The 19,682-nt window shown below is 38.9% G+C and overlaps 1 protein-coding gene across 5 annotated transcripts in view; it reads left to right on the top strand.

The window, feature by feature from the left end:
• map4l (microtubule associated protein 4 like) overlaps positions 1-19,682 on the top strand; it is a 126,740-nt gene that overhangs the window by 61,471 nt on the left and 45,587 nt on the right. For all 5 annotated transcript variants that reach the window (XM_088085059.1, XM_088085058.1, XM_088085056.1 and 2 more), the window contains exon 6: positions 2,588-3,946. In XM_088085059.1, the coding sequence (XP_087941185.1) occupies positions 2,588-3,946 (1,359 nt within the window). The remainder of the gene's footprint in view (positions 1-2,587; positions 3,947-19,682) is intronic.

Below are 19,682 nucleotides of genomic sequence, written 5' to 3'. Positions count from 1 at the left end.
TTGTCTTAAAGACAACTGGTACCAACAATAATATTACTTAAAAAGACCAAGGGGCTGGGGGGTTGTCTGTTTCCACTTTAACTTGCTTCAGAGCTCTTTTGCCGGCAGTGTTTGTTGTGCTCTGTTTTGTGTGCCTGCTCCCTCTGCAAGGCTCTGCCTGCTGGGTCAAGATGATGATTATGATGATGATGTTTAAAAGAGGTGAATCAAACCTTTTTTTGGACAAACAGAGAATCACAACGTTTACTGACTGATTGAAAAGTGCTATGTTGAAACATTTCATTCCAAACTCCATCCAGAATTTTAGAATTTAGAAATTAACAGTATATGATATAACCAACCAATAGAGCTTTCAGCTTTCATTTCCTCTCAATTGTATTGTATTGGTTGGGATAAATATTGAATGTAGAGGTAATGTCCAAAGGCAAGGATCTTAAACTTGTGTTAGGCCTCATCTTTATGTAAGCTGTGAGCTTTTACCGAGTTATGATGACAATTTGGCAAATTATTAATGAAAATGCTGTTTGAAATTAAATGCTAAATGACAGTTATTTGAAACACAACCATGGAGATAAACAAAAGCAGATTCTTCCCACCTAATGCTCATTGCAGAACCACAATGTTGCTGTAAAAGAGTACCTGCAAATATCTGTCTTAATATCAATTGATTATGGACATGCAATCCCAAATTAGCCTTTACTAAAATATAGAAAGTCTCAAACAGGTGAGTATACAACAGGTTGAATGTATTTATAAAAGTAGGCACCATCACATACATCCCACTTTATGAGAATGTTCTAAAGGTTGTGCCAAATGGAGTCTAAAAGCTGCTAGACTGTGGTTACGATGGCTGGACACATCCACAGAAGACACTTTATGACTATTTTTTCATATATTCTGCACAAACAGAACTCCACACTACTGACTTTACTTCATCTTTGAGAATTACTGTGGTAATTTCTATTCAATGGCTTTAGGTATACAGCCCATTCTCATTTCCAGGGCTTGAAATACACTTTGTCACATCCCTAAGCATGTGTTATCAATGCACCCTTTAGCATCCATGTAAGACGCACAGGACATTGAACTTATTCCAATATAAAGTCATCTCCTGCAATACTTTATGCTGAGAGAAACAGATGCAGTATAAAGGACAAGAAAGGGTGAGAGGGAAGATAGGAGACGAGTCTACCAAAACTGCACTATATGGATTTTGAAGTCAATGTTGTTTTGATATTACGTTACATCACTTACATTCCTATGTCTTGTGTGAAACCACAAGTCAATGTTTCTTAACGGTACACTCTTTTCAGACATTTACAACACGTTACCCCACATTCTTATCTTAACCCAAAACATGAACTTTTTTTCTGAATAAAACTAAGTAGCACAACTGTTTTAAAACATCAACCATGTGTTTCAGCTTCGCATCATATAAATACGCAAAAGGGTGCCCTGTGGGTTGCTTTGAGATGCCGAGGGGCGTTTCAAAGCATCAGTATTTGACGAACTGGGAATGAGAACAGGTTGGTATTATGTATGCATTAATGTACTGATGACTTGAATGAATGAATATTTTTCCAATTACCTAGAGTCAGACAATCGAAGACTTTAATCTCTGCAAGTAAAACAAGGGTATTTTGAATGGAAGTTCAGCCTACCTTTGCCTAATTGATAGTCGTCTATGGGATCGAAGTAGCTCTTAAAATGACCCATGCACCATTGCACCTATGACTGTGATGGACTTGTGATAGACAGAAACAGACAGAAAGAAACTGGTGCAGCAGAACCAGAGATATCATATTTTTTATTCTAATTATTCTTTTTTTTCTCAAAATCTGGCAAAAACTTTATCCACAATGCAAATTGAGATTTGGGTTATGCTGTTGATTAATGTTTCCTTGAGCGCTAGCCTTTAGTAGAGATGAGGAGCGGGATACAGAGGTCTGGTAAAATCACCTCTATCTCCACAACCACATATGTTTATCATTTTAAATTTGTGGTCCTCAGACCCCATCAACACTGACTCAAGTGACATCACTTGAGGGCATTTATCATTCTACATAGTGGTCCTTCTGGAGACACAAAGGCTCTATATGTTTTTTTTCACATTTGCAGTAGTATTTTCCAATGCCTGTAAATAGACTTTGATGTAGAATTTATAAAAAAAAAAGGCCTATTGTTAAGTACCCTAATCCCCACTGTTGTCCTAATCTAGTCAACATACCTTCAAAAGATATGCAAAAGCACAAAACAATGTATTTGTGAGTTTGTCTGACTCTTTGTAAGAAGGAACAGTTAATTCTGCAGTAGCATATTCCTATAAGAAAACAAAAATCCACCTTCAGTTATTGGTAATTCTTCAAGCTTCACTTTTTCAAAATATCACATAGGCTGGTATGGACCTTAATTTTGGATGAGATCAATGATTACACTCTTTTACTGCCATGAAAAAGTGGCCAATTTAGACATTATGTAGTGAAAACCACTTATGGTAACCACAATCTGATGGCTTTTTGGCAGGTGATTCTCTTACACAGTATGTGATTGGTTCCTCCTCTTATAAAACCCTCCCCCCCCTCGGCAGCTCCCATCCTCTCTCCCAGCGGCTCTATGGAGGACAGCAGTCCCACTTCCTCTGCCTCTGAACCCCTCAGCCCTGAGAGAGTGGGGCCGGGGGGCGAGGCTGGCAAGCAACAGCAGAGACGGCGGAAGAAGAAGAGGAAGGGCCATGACCAGGTCTATGACTTCTTGGATAGCCAGGAGAATAACATCGGACAATCAGACAAGCATGGGATGCAGGATAAGGGCGGACTGGAGGCGGAGGAGGATGAGGACGAGGACGAGGAGGAGAACTGGGAGTGGGAGATCAGAGAGAGTGGAGGAGGGGGTAGAGTGAAAGGCAAGAAGACAAAGAGTCGGGCAAGACTTCCAGAGGAGTGGGGAGGGCCCCAGCAGCCCATGTCTCCCACGCCGGCTACTGCTGGTCCTACTCAGGCTACCACTGCCAACTCTGGTCCTTCTGACTCCAAAGCTCCAGACACCAACCCTAGCCCTGTTTTGCCCTCTTCCCCTGCACAAATACCCACAAGTTTCATCAACAGTTCCCATGCTAGCCTTGTTACAGATTCATCTCCACGCTCGTACGAGCCGATGTGTGTAGATGATTTCCCTTTGTCTGCAAAAGACGGTCAAAAAGCAAATGAAGAGAAAATGATGACCAGCAAACCTGAACCTAGCGTTAGCACAGGGGCTAGTGTTGCCAACAAGAGCAGTTTAGCTGGGGATGTTAGTGGTAGTCTAGCGTTGATGACAGGGGACAATCTCAGCCCAGTCTCCCAGACCTTCTCTTTCCTGGATTCAGTCCTCCAGACCCCTCCAGGCTCCACTCCTGACTCACAGACCACCACCCCTATCACCAACACCCCTTCCCTTGCAACAGCTCCCTTGACAAAGTCCACCTCGGCAGAAACCTCCACTCCTGCCTCACACGTCACTTCAGTTTCCAACCCCTCCAAGAGCACCCCAGACCTTCCTCCTACTTCCACCAACCCATCACCCTTAGCTGCCACAGACACACGCCCTACAGCAACTGCAGTTGGATCAGTCCTCAACGCCGATGCCAAGCCTTTTGTCCCCTCAGCCTCACTCACATCCTTCACACCCACTATGACTGCAGCTGCTCCTATTGTTAGCACAACAGCAGCCGCAGGAACCGCGGCGTCCACCACCACCTTCGCCACAACCCTTAGCTCCTTGGCTTCTCCCTGTAAGAATGAATCCACTCCCACGCCATCATCAGACACTTCCCTCAAAAGTGTAGCCACGCCCCTTAGCTCAGCAACAGCCACTCCCCCTCCATCCATCACCCCCGCAGCCCCTCCTTCTCTCCCTGCACACTCAGAGCACCAGGAGTCCTCGTCGCCACAGCTCCCCCCAATGGAAGGTTGGTGAACTACAGGGAAGATTATGAATAACACTGGGCAAATTTGATCAAATGATAGTAGGCTAGGATAGCAGGAAGTAGCTACTATTTGTCTTCCTGTATGCATGGCTCTTTGTCTGTGGATTGAGCACCAGGCTTGCTTGGTGTTTGATCCTTTTTATCTATGTATATGTAATAACCAGGCCCGACACATACATGTAGAGCAGCTCAAGTTTTAATCTGTATCATAACTATAGTAAATCTACACACAAATCTGCTTTGGATCACAATTAAAAATCCATAAAAAAAAGTTTCTATTACAAAAAGGTACCAGAGAAACATTTGTGTCCAAATAAATCACCCTTCCCATATGTTGGCACATGGGACACAAATGTACTGTGCTGGTCGGGCCCTTTATTAACAAACCTGCAACAGTAAACTGATAAGTTGATTTGATTCCCCTCTGCCTGCCTCTGTGTATCTGTTACCATGATCATAACTATTTTATCACTTGACCTGCTGCTGCTGTTAGCTCTACTGTCCTTGCTTGCTCAACTGTCTACTGTTTTGTCTGATTGTCAGCTGCCTGTGTAACCTCCCACTATCTCCTCTCTGTCTATAGAAGCACACACATGACCTGGGTCCTTGCATGGCAAAGCTAGTTTGCTAATGCCTTTTAGCTTTAAAGTTACTTTAATTTATCAGCTGCATTGAGCAAAGTTCGCGTAGTAGTACAGAAGTTAAAAGTGTCTGTGACTGAGAAAAGTGAATTGATTTACATGTCTGAGGTTGCAAAACCTGCATTTATTTAATTTTCTTGATAGCTCTTGGGTTTATTATGCCTATATTCTGTGTTCCTGTTGCACCTTTTTATAATGATTGTGACCACATTTAGAGTCTCAAAGACAGGTTTTTTTATAGAGACAGAAATCCTAATTTCAAGAGACTGTAGACATTCAGGTTTAGGCAGCAAATCTAACACATGCTACCCACTAAAGACCAGATTACAGTAAACTAATATTTGCAAAATAGTCCAGTTTTCTGACATGTGAATTTATAAGTTTACAGTATTTAAACCTATTAGACAAAAGTGACAGTTTGCCGAAAGTCTAGATGAATAGATTAATAAATAACACTACAGGCATGAGGCAAAATATGTTGTTTTGATTTTTAACTGTCTGTAAGTCATATGATGACAACAGAACTACCTCCATGAAAAGTGAATAAAGCCTCTATAATTATTATTGGCATAAGATGTCAAAGCTCAGGAAGATGCTTATTAGGCACATCAGTTCAGTCTTTTGCAATTCACTACAACAGCTTTGACAGAAGTTAATGATGGTCAGTTTTTGGTGCCATTGATAGAAATCTGTGAATTCAGTTATGTGTTTACTGTTGAGGTCATAGTTGGAAAGTGGCGTTATGCTAAACTACATTATCTTGAGACGTGTTTCTAATTTTGTCCTCTCTGTTCACATATGAGGGGTGATGGAATCATAGAGACGCCTCTAAATATAATTCAGTCCAGTACAACGTCATCACTAACTATGACCTGGTAAATGTGCTGAGCAGTTGTATTAGGTTGCATTTGATTGTACAGGTGTTAAGGGTGGGGGAAATTGTTAAAGCATAGTATTGCAATATTTTGGTGGCAATATTATATCAATATGTGGACACTCAATAAAAACTAAACTTTTGGTAGCCTACAAGAACAATTAATTTGCTGCTGTTTCAGTCCCAAGATAATTTTTGCTGCAAGAAAAATGAAGTGAAAAAACGTTATATATAAAACTTTATCTTGTAAGATAAAACACATGTTGACTTTTTTTCCTTTGGGGACATAATTAATAAAGTATCTCTGATAATTCACAGTTGAAAAGGGGTCAAAAATTGCAATATATGGCAATATATGGTGTACTCAGTATATTGCAAAATGTTTAAAACCGCAATAGTATTGTTTTTTGACTTAAGTATCGTGAAAATATGGTATCGTCGGGCCTCTGGTGATTCTAGCCTGTAGCAGGTGCACCTAATTTAGTGGCCACTGAATGTATTTTTCATGTAAAGAATAAATCTTCAAGCACAGAGTATCTTAAATGAAATGAAAAACCATTTGCAACCTTGATCCTGCAATACAAAGATCCAGAGCAGTTTATAGATTTAAAAGTATAGTGTTTTTGCTCCTGTTTCAGTCCAGGCTAGAATCTACTCATCTGATATGTCATCCTAAATGAAAAATAAAATCACCTGCAGAAATCAGGGTTTCCCCCAGTTGTTATTAGAAACACAGACTGTTGACAAATCTTAAAAAGTTATGTGTATGACATAACTTTGACGGATCTAGCGGACCACCCCCGAGAGTGTTAACAGCCCTGTAGTAACCAGCAGTCTAATATCTTTCTTTTTGGCCTGTCTGACCTCTTGTGCACTGGGGTAAACCCCGAGATGACCTCAGTTCAATGCGTCTTTCTCCTGATAATGCTGGGTTTCAATCCTGTCTCTGGGGACATCCCACGGTCTGCTGAATGAAGCTTTATTTTCCAGTGTGATTCTCTCGACTTCTCCTCAACCTTGTCTCACAACTAAAACCTGACCCAGTATTCAACGCTGATGTGAAATCTGCGTTACACATTGGTTAATTGACTAACTTTTGCCCCCAAATTCTGACACAGTAGACCTTTATTTTGAAATCTCTAAATTATCTCTAAAACGTCTTGTAGTCTCTAAAATGTCCTGCAACTTCCAGGAATTCTAAGTGGAGTTTTGAAGAACATTCCTGATTTTCATGTTGTATTAGAAGTCTTAACGCTGAGACAATGTTTGATTTGATGTTAAGAAAGTGTCTTTGTCTAAACATTATCTCTTTATTTCTCTCCCCTTTCCCTCTTTCTGTTTCATGATGCCACCAATCATGTGACCTTGGATGACAGGTAAGACAAGTTTCTCTTTTTGATGTTTGCTTATTTTATTCTCTTTTGGGGCGATGATGCACACTCCTGATCCCACGGTGGTTTTACTGGGATTGTGTGTTGAATTTAGTTTACCGTGGAGGCATGCGAGAAAAGCTGTTATTTTCATGAATTCGATGTAACATGGGGTGAGTAACTGACACATAAATAGTCGGTCTCAGTCAGTAAAATCTGCTTGCAGTAGAAATTTACGTGGACTTGTCAGCGAGTATATTGGAGTATAGGCACCTTAGGTAACTTGAAATGAAGGTCTATCAATGCAGAGTGGTTACTTGGAACAATGCTGTTGCCTCATGCTAACTCTTTGTGCATGAGGCCATGAGATTATGCTCCAGAGCACTACATGTCAGCATGTAGCCACAGACAGATGAGTAATGTTGTAAATAGCAACATTGTCAGTACATACTGGATGTTTACTCTTAAGTTGCCATCATTTGTGGAATGGTTTGGTGAAATATTATCATCAAATATTCAAAAGTATGCGCCACCCTCTTAAGCTGATGTTGCACCAATTTTTGTGACACTTTTTGTGAGCTAAACAGTTCAATTATCTTGGGATAATAAGACCAATGTGTTACAGTGGCATCTGTTGTTTGGATTTGCTCCACATTTGGCACAATAGATCTAGAGCTCATCAAGGATCTGTTGATGTGACTTGTCTGTCGGTCTGTTAGAGTCTTTTGGTAGACTTTATAGACTTCTTTGATACAAATTTGTCTCTCTGAGTTGAAAAACTAGACACTAGATTGTTGAATTGGATTTTACAAGGCTGCATGAAGTTGCAAGAACACATGATATAAACAGAAACGGGTATGACCATTAGATGCATCTCTACTGTGTGTTGGGAATATCTGGATATGAAGCTTTTGAATGTATAGTCTTTATACCAAATCACATTTGTTATATTTGATGCTGGTCAGCATGATCAGTCAGTAGTTTCCATTAGCCGTCATACTGAACACATTGAAATTGTGAATATCAAATATGCCTAATGGAATATGTCAATTTAAAAAAAAAACCTTTTCATCTATTGTCTAAACTATTCATCGCAAAAAGGTTTAGATGCACACGAGGTGGTATTTCAGGCGATTCCAAAAAAGCCATATATCACAAAACTGCAATGGAAACACTTCTTTGGCTTTTCTAGGTCACGTGATGCTATGGCTATGTGCTTGTCAGCAGGAACTGGCTCTCATGATGCAGCAGGAGCTACAAGAGCTGTTATTGCATCACATAACTCTTCAAAAGTTAAGCGGTTCGTCTGGGAGGTTTGAATCCACAGTTCCTCAGTGAAATCTTGGACTATTACCTCCCAGAAATCCCTCATATTTGGCCGCTCCCACGTATGAGGGGCTTGTCTTTCCATTATCACTCACATAACTCGCCTACGTGGCCTTGGATTGGAATTAATGACAGCTAGTGTGGTGGCTGCAATAGAAATAAAGCTGCTAATGTTTTAAACATCCATCGCCATGCTTCTTGGAATATTATCGCCAGAGAAGTTGCAGAACATCACTCAGTGGAAACGCAGTCATCTCGCAATTGTGTTTTATCGACATTCCGATAACATCGCTTAAGTTTTGTGCAAAGCTGTCAAAGGAACCTGCCTAGTGACAGTTGAGGCATTGGTGTTATCTCATTATGGTTTCCCACCCTGTGAAAGCTGCAGTTGAATGTATTGTATCATTGCCACAATGATACTGAGCTGTTTTTTTAAAATAATTGTTATACTTCACAGCACATAAATTGGTTTTAGACCATTGTCAGTTCAGGGATAGGTGAGTCTTTGTATACTCAACAAATGATGTATCAATGGCAAATGCATCTTTATCTTCCGCGGAGAGGACACTACCTCATCTGTCTCAATAAGTAGAAATGACAGTAAATCTTTACTGAAACTCTCCATTTACCTCATAGTTTCAAGCCTGTGTGTCTGTGTGTTTGTTGAAAAGCTGTCTCTGCTGCAGAGGACAGCACCACCCGAGCCTGTCTACTTTGTGTATTCAGTCAGCACTAAATTGTTCCAAGGTGAGTGTGTTGCTCTGTAGCTGGTCCTCCCTCAGTGCTGCACTTGGCTGAGATCTGCTGCTTGTTACAGCCCAGTCACACGAACTTCACGGGGTTGAAAAATGGAGGTTATTAACACAGTCCAGTGTGTTATTTTTCAAACAGACGTTTTGGTCCAGTACAAATTAGGCTTTTTAATATTCATTAGCTCAGAAAATGGAAGTAACTTAGTTTGTGAATCTCTACTAATACTTTTAAACTTGCTGCTCAATTGTTGTAGAGGTTCTGCAGTCCCAAAACATCTGAATTTCTGATTAAAATGGTTGCTTAAGGTCAAATTAGAGTGGATTTCTGCTGTCAGTCTTTATGCTATCCGTCCTATTCTTTGCAAATATACCACAAACATTAAACACATTCCATTTTGCTATGAGAGTTTGAATCTGTAGCAGATGAATGCCACCACCTTTAGAAAGACTCATATTTTATTTTGAAAATCTTTGTTTAAGCTTTTCAGCCATGACTCTAAATCTGTAGTAATGTTTAATCAAATAGTTTAATGAAAAAGTACCCATAATAACACCTGCACAGTGATGGAATTCGTACTCAAATGTTGTATGACATTAATCAGCAGTAGGCGAGAAAGCGTGTAGGTATGTCCTCTAAAGCCCTCGTACAGCACAGTTGTGTAAAGATATTATTTTAGTTAGTAGCAAAATCCAGCATAAAATGGTAGATATTAGAATTTGTGGTATAAAAGCAGTTCCTTTGCAGATGTGCTTTCTATTAGTGCCTTAACCTGGATTTTAGAAATACTGAGGTCACTGATCCAAGTTGTACCCTTTGTTGCCTCGGGAAAAAAACAGTTACCAAAAGGGTCTCAACATTTTTCTGTTTTCTTTGAATATTTCAGTTTTTATTTGTCAGTAATCTGCTAAATTATATATTGTCAAATTTTATTTTATCTCAGTGCTAACGTAATGCAAGGAATAATCTGTGGAAAAATACTCTTAAGATAAAGTAAAATACCTACACAAGTTTTTTCTCCCTCGTAGAATACAAACTCTCAGGTTGCTAAAACCCCCAAACTCACAGAAAAAAAAAAAGCTGTCATTGGGTCAGTTTGGATAAGTTTCACCTTCACTTTTGTTAAGTTTAGCTGCCAATACTGTACATGGTTAGGTTTAGAAAAACATCATAGGTTGGCTTAAAAAGTTTGTTAGTTTTAACATAATGTTAGTTGGCAGACATTGCATAGTTTAACATATCCTCATACAGTTTGTAGGATATCTTACAAAAATGTTGCGTACTTAAAGCTGCATAAAGGCAGGTAGGTCAGATTTAAGAAATGTGACATCCCTTAAAAATACTCAAAGTTACCCTCTCTTTTTGGACTTAATTTGTTTAGTGCCATCAGCCTATTGGTCTCAATATCACAGCCTTCTCAATTATGTGGGTTCTTTCATGACTGAATGTGTTGTATTTGAATTGTGGTGCATAACTTTTTAAAGTTTAATGTACAAACAGTGCATTAAAACAGCCTGTATAGTTAAAATAACACTGACTTTTGGTTTCACACGGGAAACAAACCCTGGTCTTTTTGGATGAACATCTTGTGTTTGTTTGACCAATCTCCCGCCCCAACCACTTCTTGCTCTTTTTACTAAAGTCACTTGATATGCATAATCTCTCATAACAGAAATCACAGCTATTTAATGGGCTGATAATGGTCTTCTTAACCTACTTATTAGTTTAGGACCATTCTAATCCAGATCTTTCATGTGGATAACTACTAAAAACACATATTTATGAAGTGATAGCATTGTAAATGGGTGGTTTCTTCTTCAACTTTTACTCCTACATTTTAAAATGATCATATTTTATCATTCGTTGCACATGTGAGGTTACTTGTAAGATTTGGCCCAAACATTGCAGGTTTAGTGCTTGTGTTGTTGCCCAGTGAGAGTGGGAATTTCAGTGGATGGGCTCTAATGGAGTTGTTGACAGCTGGCTGCTTCCTTGGTTTAAGGTTTGGTAGACATCGGTCACTTAATTATTCTAAGTGTGTCTGTTTCTTTCTTCTGTCTTTGTGTGTCTCTATTTATAAACCTGCGTTCTGCCTTCACATCTCGCTATCTTCTCTCATATGCAATATTGATGTCAGGGACTATTTCACCCTTACATAAAGCAAGGACGCGCTCACTTTTTACCGAGCAGGCGTGTGTGCGGCCTGTGAAATGAGCTGTCATCCCTGTGTCTGTGTTTATGTACCAGCTTTCATGTGTGTGTGTGTGTGTATGTATAAGAGAAAGTACTCTTCTGTAGGCAAAGCACAGGAGTAACCCTCTTTTTTTTTTTACCAGTGAGAGAAATCTGGAATCCAAACACACACGCGATGCTCTGACCTGGTTTTGTCCTTGAGACTGAGCCAGTGAGATTGAATCAAAGTGAATACTATAAATTGAGATAATCTCCGGGGACGAACGTGTGTTGTGGTTGGCTGTCTGACGTTGCAGATAGATAATCATGTTGCAGTGTGTGTCTGTGTCGGTTGTAAAGGGCTTTGGGGCTGTTAAGTCTCTGCCCTGCTCGTTGGCTCCATCAGGTGTCTGCTGGAAGAACTGCAGCTCTCAGCACAAACTGCTGCTGCTGCTGCTGCTGGAGCTCATCAGAGACGAGATTCAGATTAAGATACACATTTATTGATCCCCAGTGGGAAGACAGTGTCTGATGGCACAGAAAAGTTACTGAGGAGCATTGGACAGACTGGCTCCTCGATCAGGAATGTGAAGGCCATTACACATATGGCCTAAAGATTGTGTATTTTTCTTTAATCTTGGAATTTTCAGCTCAGCTCCTACAATAAGTCTAAAATACACAGTGTAAACACAACTGTTACATTCAGACTGTTGAAGAGCAAAAAATGCTCCTTTGAAGCCCATTCAGACTGACATTTTTGATCCCACAGCCATCGAAGCATAAAAACATGCATTGTATTATTTCTGGGTGTCATTCTGGGCTTTTGCCTTGGAACTTTGTCATTTTTACTATTTTCCATCTGATGATGTCTTTTTTTTTACCATATTTGGCATTGGGAAAAAAATACATGCTATTTCCACTAGTTCACATTCACAGTGAATGTTGCTGCTAATCACTGGCATATTCCAGGCTGTGATAATAAAAATCTACTCAGCATATAGTATTTTGAGAATAATTCTGTTTTTTTCATCTAAAAACATCGTGGCATCATGTCCAAAACTTGGCATTTAAAGAGTTAGAATTTCAAAAATTAATGAGTATTTAATAATTATGATTAGGACTGATGCTGGTTAAAAGATAAACTCAATGAAAGTAGCCTGATTTTCAAAAGCATATTTTGTGTGCAGAGTGGTTTGAGTGTGTGTATTTGACACTGCACTTACAAATCTCTTGCCAATTTGTGTGACTTCTCTTACGTTGTTGATTTCCTTCTCCCCATGTTTTTGAAAGACGGGTTTCAAAGGGTTAACTCACCTCTCACATTAAAAAAAATGTCCACAACTTTCTCTTCCCAAACTGGCTTTGAAGAGGGTATCAACTATATTCAAGTCAAAAGGTTTAAGTAAAAAAAGTAAAGTCACAACTCATTGGGGTTAAAGTCCAAGTTGAGTTGCAAGTCTTTTTTGATTTTGCCAAGTGGAGTGTAAAGTCCAAAACATACATGGTCCACAGCCCTGCTCCATATACTCATTATTAGATCTTTTATGTGGTGCGTTCAGCTGCTGTGAGACGGTTTGGCAATTTGCAACGTGAGTGACAAATGCTGAGCAACTGTAGATTCTGGAGCTTAAATTGTTTTGTTTGTCATCTTGAGTTACAACAGACAGGGGTTGAATATTTAATAATTTTAGTTATTTTTCTGTTATTTGTTCCTTTAACATGCATGACATGCAACTTGGCAAATGTGTGACTCACAGGTGTATGGGATTATTTATCATCAAAGCCCGAGGAGGATAATAGAAAACCCCTGGTTAAATATTAGACAGCTCATCCTTCTTGAGGGCTTGTTTAATTCTGCATGTGATGGATCTATAAGATGTCCCTGCATGATGCCGGTGCATGCAGCGCTAACCAAATCATGTTTCACAGTCTCTTAAAGTGGAATTTTTCTCATGATTGAGCCCAACACGAGCAAACATCCACATCTCATTTAAAGACACCTGTATCTGTATTTTGTATGACCTTTTAAATTCTTCATCCCATATATTGGCACTGTTCTGTTCAGATGTGCCAATCGTCTTTACTGTATATTTATATAAATGTTTGGCTCCTTTCCGTCTGCTGCTGCCAGAATGCCTCAAAGTTCTTCTTCCTTCCTCCGGCTTTCCTGCCAAATCTGACTCATTGACACGTATTGCAATGCAGCAGCCAGGAGAAGCTGTCAATCTTCTCTATTTATGTAGGTCTTCTCATTTATGTCGTCTTGATTTTAGCACTCTTTTCCTCTGATGCTAATTTCTCTAAAAAGATACTTTATTTGGGCCATTTTAACAAAAGTCACAGAGAGACAAGATGCCCCTCAAAAGTATTTTCACCTTTGAACCCTGAGCAAAATGATTTAATTTCTTTCAGAAATAATTTTTTTTTAAAAGGCAATGAAGAATTTGGCAAGAAATGTCCCGCATATTGCAAGAAATAACTTGTTAGAACAACAATGTTTTGAAAAAGGTACAGAATAATGTCATCAAAACGCTATTATAATTATGTATTTGAAATTCTGTAACAGATTTTTAAACTATTTGTTTTTTTTTATCATTTCCTTGTTTATTTTACTTTATTTTTTTACCTTGCTTTTTTCTTTCTTTCCCCTTTATACAGATTTTTTGGTAATTTTCTTGCCTCGCCCCTTTGTCATGCTTTTGAAAGACAAATCAGTTTGCTAAGACTGTATCAAAAAGCTATTTTTCATGAAACAGCTATTTATAATTATCATAATTTTATATTAAAAATGTTGTTACAGAATTACTATTATCTTAAAACACTTTTTCAGGTTATGTCCTTATTTATTTAATTATTTATTTATTACATTCCTTTCCTTTTTTTCTTTCATTATCTTGTCATGCTAATTGTCAGGGAATTTTCTTCTACTTTTTAATTGTTTTTATTTATTATTATTGTTGTTGGTTGTTTTGTTTTTTTTTTACTAATTTCTTGATTTAAGTTTGTCATTGCTTTTTTCTCGTGTTCTTGAAAGAAATCAAGTTAATTTGCTCAGATTTTTCATGGTTTAAGTGCTAAAAGTAAGAAGTGGGCTAGTGAAAAAGTTTCTGGAAATTATTTTTTTTCTTCTTGGCCTCCTTTTTCTCCCACCTTTTGCCGAAGTCTCTATCTTTATCTCTACTCCCACCCTTTTTTCTGGTTGAGTCTTTTCCTCTCTATTTTTATTTCATTTCATCTCCCTTTTGGCCATTACTTCTCCACCTGGGTGTTTTCCTCTTTTCTTCCTTACTTCCTCCACCTTCATCTGTTGCCCTTCATCATCTTTCATCTTTATCTATTCCGGGATTCCACCATCTTCCTCAGTCCCTCTGTCCACCCTCCTCCATCTCTCTCTCTTCCCTCCTCTCATTTCTCTCTCCCTCCATCCTCCATCTCTTTGCCCTTTCCGTCTCCTCCATCCTCATCACGTCTTCCCCTCTCCTGCCCAGACTCCCCGTGTCGCTGCGGCACTGTTATAATCACCGCATTGGAGATTGGGGGGTAAGGCGGGGGTGCAGCGTTGTCAGGGAGACATGGGAGGCGGTTACCGTGGAAACAAAGAGACTCTGCGAGTGAGGGATGGAGGGATGGGGAAGGGGTGGACTGGGTGTGACAGTCAGTGAGGTCGGAGAGTAAAAATAGAAGCGCTATGACAAGATCCTCCACCCTCCTCTTCTTCCTCCCCCCGCCCTCCTCTCCCTCCCTGCCCAGAACCATGGGCAACCAGCTGTAGCATCCTCTTTCTCTGTCTCCTCCATCTCCAGCTGATGTTCAACAATCTGTGACCTTCACAGGGAGGACTTCACAGTGACCTCTGTGATTTAATTTATTTATTTATTTATTTTGCCTGAGCAGACAGCAGCAAGAGAATCACATTTAATTTTTTATGTCTTTTTTTCCCCTGTTTATTAACTTTATTTGCCTCCCTCTATTTGTATCCCACAGAGTGTCTCTGTGGTCCAGCGTCTTCATTGCCAGGTTGTCAGAGTTTAAGAGATTTTCACAGTTTTCACGCTCCAATTTGGGAGCGATATTTACACAATCGCACATTTATAGTCATTAAAGTTTTGAGATATAATTTTACTTTCTAAGTTACAGTGGTCCTTTCAAAACACAGCCATCTCCCATTAGCCTACTAATGAAAAGACGTGCTGTGTCTAAAAAAAGGATTAAAAAAAAAAAAGCTGGAGCAAGGGACTGACATATACAGGCTTCCATTTTTACTTGTGTGTATGAAGCCAATTTTGTGAACTTTTTTTTTTATCTTAAATTAATTTTGTAGCTGTTGTGCAAAATATGACACAATTAGCTCTTACATAAACAGATATATATAAAAAAGGAATAAGAAGGATCCTAACAATAGCAGTCAGTACTATTAGTGCACAAATAGAAACAAGAGAGAGTTCTTGCTAAGAGCCAAAGTGCTGCTGAGAAAGGGATGTGTGTTTGTGTTCATCCATGAATATTTTTAACCCTTTAATACCTGAACAAATTGACTTAATTTATTTTAAAAACATGGTGGGGAGGCAATAAGCAAGTGAAGGAGAAATCACCCAAAAAGTTACCCCCCCCACACACACACACACACAGACACACACACACACAAAAAAGTGATGCCCATCCAGGTTCCAAAAGGTTAATACAAATATCGATATTTTCATTCTGCAAACTTTGCATGGCGCTAATTGAATACAAATTTAAATAAAGTTTGGCTAAAACATGGGGGCTAAAATTGTCTCAGTCCCAGGCTGATTATCAAATAGAGATAAGACCAAAAAAAATGATGATGTAAAAATCATGTTACACTCTAAATGTAAGGCTTAAGGCTGTGAAAGTCTATTTTATCAGAGGAGGGGGCCCAAACTGTGTCAGACTTTGAAAACTCCCTTTTGTCTGACCCAGTTAAGCCTGTCACGTTAAAGCTCAGTACTAGTAAACTGCAGCCTAAACAAGAACAACATCTGCTCAACAGGATTAAACTCACATTTAGAGTGAATCAATTAGCAAAATGTAAAAACCTAAATAAAGCCAATCTATAAATGTGCATTGGCCTGATTTTCTGGAACATAATCAGGAAAGTGAAGTGAATCTCGTTCTGTCTGAGCAAACGTTTTCACAGCAGTGTGAGCTGCAAAGAGAAGCAGCATCTCTGGGTGCAGGGACACCAGCAGGAGTATCAGCTAAAGGTCACTGCCACAGGCTTCCAGACATGACACTTCATAGAAGACATAATGAACACACTGCAAACTGCCAGCTTCCACAGCCAGGTTCTTTCCATCTGATCTGGTCGCTATCGTGATTACAGTTTGTGAAGGAGAGATTCAGACACGGAGGGGTCAGTCCTCTGTGTCGTCCAGGTTTCAGGCTTGCTCTTGTCTTCTCTGAAATACCAGAAAGTCCGCTGTCAAAGCAACAAATTTCTCTGCTTTAATGTCTTTGAATGTTAGCATGTTAGCCTGAGCCTGACTCAAACTTTAACCCCATTGGAACCCAATTATGTTGCAAATTTTAAATAAAAAAATAAATTAAATTGTAATGATGGGATTTCTCCTCTGGATACCTTTTTAAAAAGGTATGTTTATTAATTTTATGCAGTTATACATTCAAACATACAACAAACATCTGAATTTTTCCCCAAAGGGAATATATGGCAGTGTGAAAACAAAAAAATATGATACTACTGATAAAATAATTATAATAATAATAACAATAACAGTAATCAGAATAATAATATACAGGAAGTTAAACACAAATGCGACATGCAAAGGACCATAAACAATCATAATAATAATAATAATAATTGCAGTAAATAAAATGAGGAAGTATATAAATACAGCATCAATCAAAATACTGAGTGAGTTACTGTCACGTTCCTGACAGTAAATCTAATGCCTCTTTAATATCACCGTTTTTGACAAATTCCAAAAACCTCTCTCAAATGTTATTAAAATGAAAAGTTTTCTTTCTAGTCAGAAACCTATTATGTGTTTTTTTTTTTAAGGTTATTTTTTGGCATTTTTGCCTTTATTACACAGGACAGGAGATTGATAGTGTGAAAGGGGGAGAGAGAGGGGATGACATGCAGCAAAGGGCTACGAGCTGGAATCAAACCCGCGGCTGCTGCAGCAAGGACATTGTCTTCATTTATGGTGCGCCTGCTGTATCCACTGAGCCAGCCAAGGCCCCTTTTTATGTATTTTTTTTCCCCTGCCCATTCCCATGGATGTAGAATCTTAACACAGAAATGACCTAAAAGTGCAAAAACAAAAATTTCAACAAAAATGGTGACATTATTTATTTTTCATGAATAATTAACTCATATAGATGAACATAGCGATGCTATACATATATTCAATATCTATTAATATTTACATATGTATATAGATATTTTCATTTTTGTCATCTTGACTCAAAATAACCTTAGTTTCTGAAGTATCTCTGGAAAAGATTTAGTGGAGACGCTCCAGAGATAAATATTCTGTGAACATTATAAATACGATGTTTTTTAAGTGATTATATCATTATAAAATCCAATCAGAAGTGTATTTCCTTATATAAACTGTATTTTTCTTTTAATTTTCCAGTGATTTTCAGATCCACAGTCCATTCCAATCTACAGATTTTTTTTTTAATCCTGAGTAAAAGCTATATATCTTTTATATAATATTTTGACATGTATATCATGTCTACTTAAACAAGAGTTTAAACACAAATTATGTACTATAACAATATGATTTACAGACTGAAACCTGCCTTGTGCTTCCTCCTCTCCTCATGGTCGCCCATGCTTGTTAAAAAAGGGGGCGTGGCTCTACTGCAGTTCACCTGAGATGGTGTATAGCTCTGTGATTGGCTAATAGACATCCCATCAAATTAGTCTGTGTGTTTGATTGGGGTCAGATGAGAGTTATCACAGATCTATAGATCCTAGAAAAATTAGGCCCGTTGGAACGGACAGGGGGATCTGAACAGGTTAACAGAATCATCGCCTGGATTTCTTGCATAATGTTCGCCCTTTCCAAGTCTATTGAAGGTGAACAACACTCTAATGTCTTCCTCTTCCTCTCTCTGGCTGCCTCTCCCTCTGTGGTTACAGTAGACAAATTGTTTATGGAGGATTATGTAATGACACTCATTCATTTTCAGTCATGCCTGACAAGCTGCTCTTGTTCTTTTGGCACAGGCCTCGGGTGTGTGGGGGGGTGAAGCAGGGTTGCTGGGAGACAGTCAGCTGTCATGTGCAATGAAAAACTTCACATGTCAGTGTTTTTCATCAGGCATTTGTTTAGAATAGTGTTTCAAAGGCGGGGTCGAGACCTTGAGCTGGCTCACTGGCAGTTGATCCCCTCATGGCTGGAAATACTCTGGAGATAGTTCCCACTGTGTCTGCATGTACTCGCTGTCTGTCTGCCTCTGTTTTTCTCCTCTAAGAGCACTCAACACTTTCACTCATATCAGTGCTTTTTACACCGTGATGGCTCCAAGATCCCAATCTTAGTTATAGCAATGCTTTTAATGGTGTAGGACTTAACCCTTTGAAGCCTGAGCAAATTTCTCTGAAGAAATGTTTCAAAATTTAGCAAGAAATTAGTAAAAAGAACAAGAAAATGACCTGAAGATTAGCAGCCCCCTCCCCACCACCAAAAAAAAGGACATTTCTGGACATTTCTTTTACTAGTTTTTTCTTTTATTAAAAAATATTTTATATATTTAATTTCACTAATTTCTCGCAGTTTGCTGAACAGTTTTTTATTCTGTTTCAGTTCCAGTTATTGACCATAAATACAGACGTTCTAGATTAGGTTTTATTCTAAGTATTTTTAAGATAGATGCTGATCAATCCATTTTCCCACCGTTATGGCCTGCAGTACAGTAGCTGAGGGTTTACTCAGCCTTTATTTTACCCTGTGTAAACATGCATGTTGTACATCTCGTGAACAAGTATCCCACTTTGAACATGACCTTGGTCTTTGGGAAAGGTTGTTGGATGCTTTAAGCAGCCAGATGAATTGTCAGTTCTAGTTGAAATTCTGTCAAGAGAGAATACTGAATTCCAGATGGCTGCACTCCTTGAAGCCAATTTATGCTCTCTGCATTGAGCACGGAGTCGAGTGTTGAAAGCATCATTATTAAGTCACTGTAAGACATTAGTGGCTAGAATGTAGCTGTTCTTAAGTAGATGTAGTTTTATACTGGTAGTTTCTCACAATTTTCAGCCAAGTTCAGAAAGTCAGTGCTCTGCAAAAAAAAGTGGAGATAGGAGAGGCTGGGTGGACGATGGGACCCGTCGACGTCAGGATAGTTTTAATCCTTCTTGCAAAGCTGTAGAGCAAATCCTGAGAGGAGCTCAGTGGGATATTGCACCAGTCTTGGAGTGGAAAAGACTCTTTTCAGGGTGGAAAAGGAAAAAATTTACGTTGCACTCATCTTACCGTACCCTCTTAAGGTCCTGTTCTATATGTTGAATGGAGATGGCCTCTGGAAGCATTAGGTCGTAATTAGTGGTGTGTTAGAGGGCTATCATTACCATAGGTGGACCACAAAAG

Source organism: Plectropomus leopardus, chromosome 12, assembly GCF_026936395.1.
Source record: "Plectropomus leopardus strain MGB_pleo_1.0 chromosome 12, ASM2693639v1, whole genome shotgun sequence".
Lineage (NCBI taxonomy): Eukaryota > Metazoa > Chordata > Actinopteri > Perciformes > Serranidae > Plectropomus > Plectropomus leopardus.
This window is presented reverse-complemented; position numbering and strand designations above follow the sequence as displayed.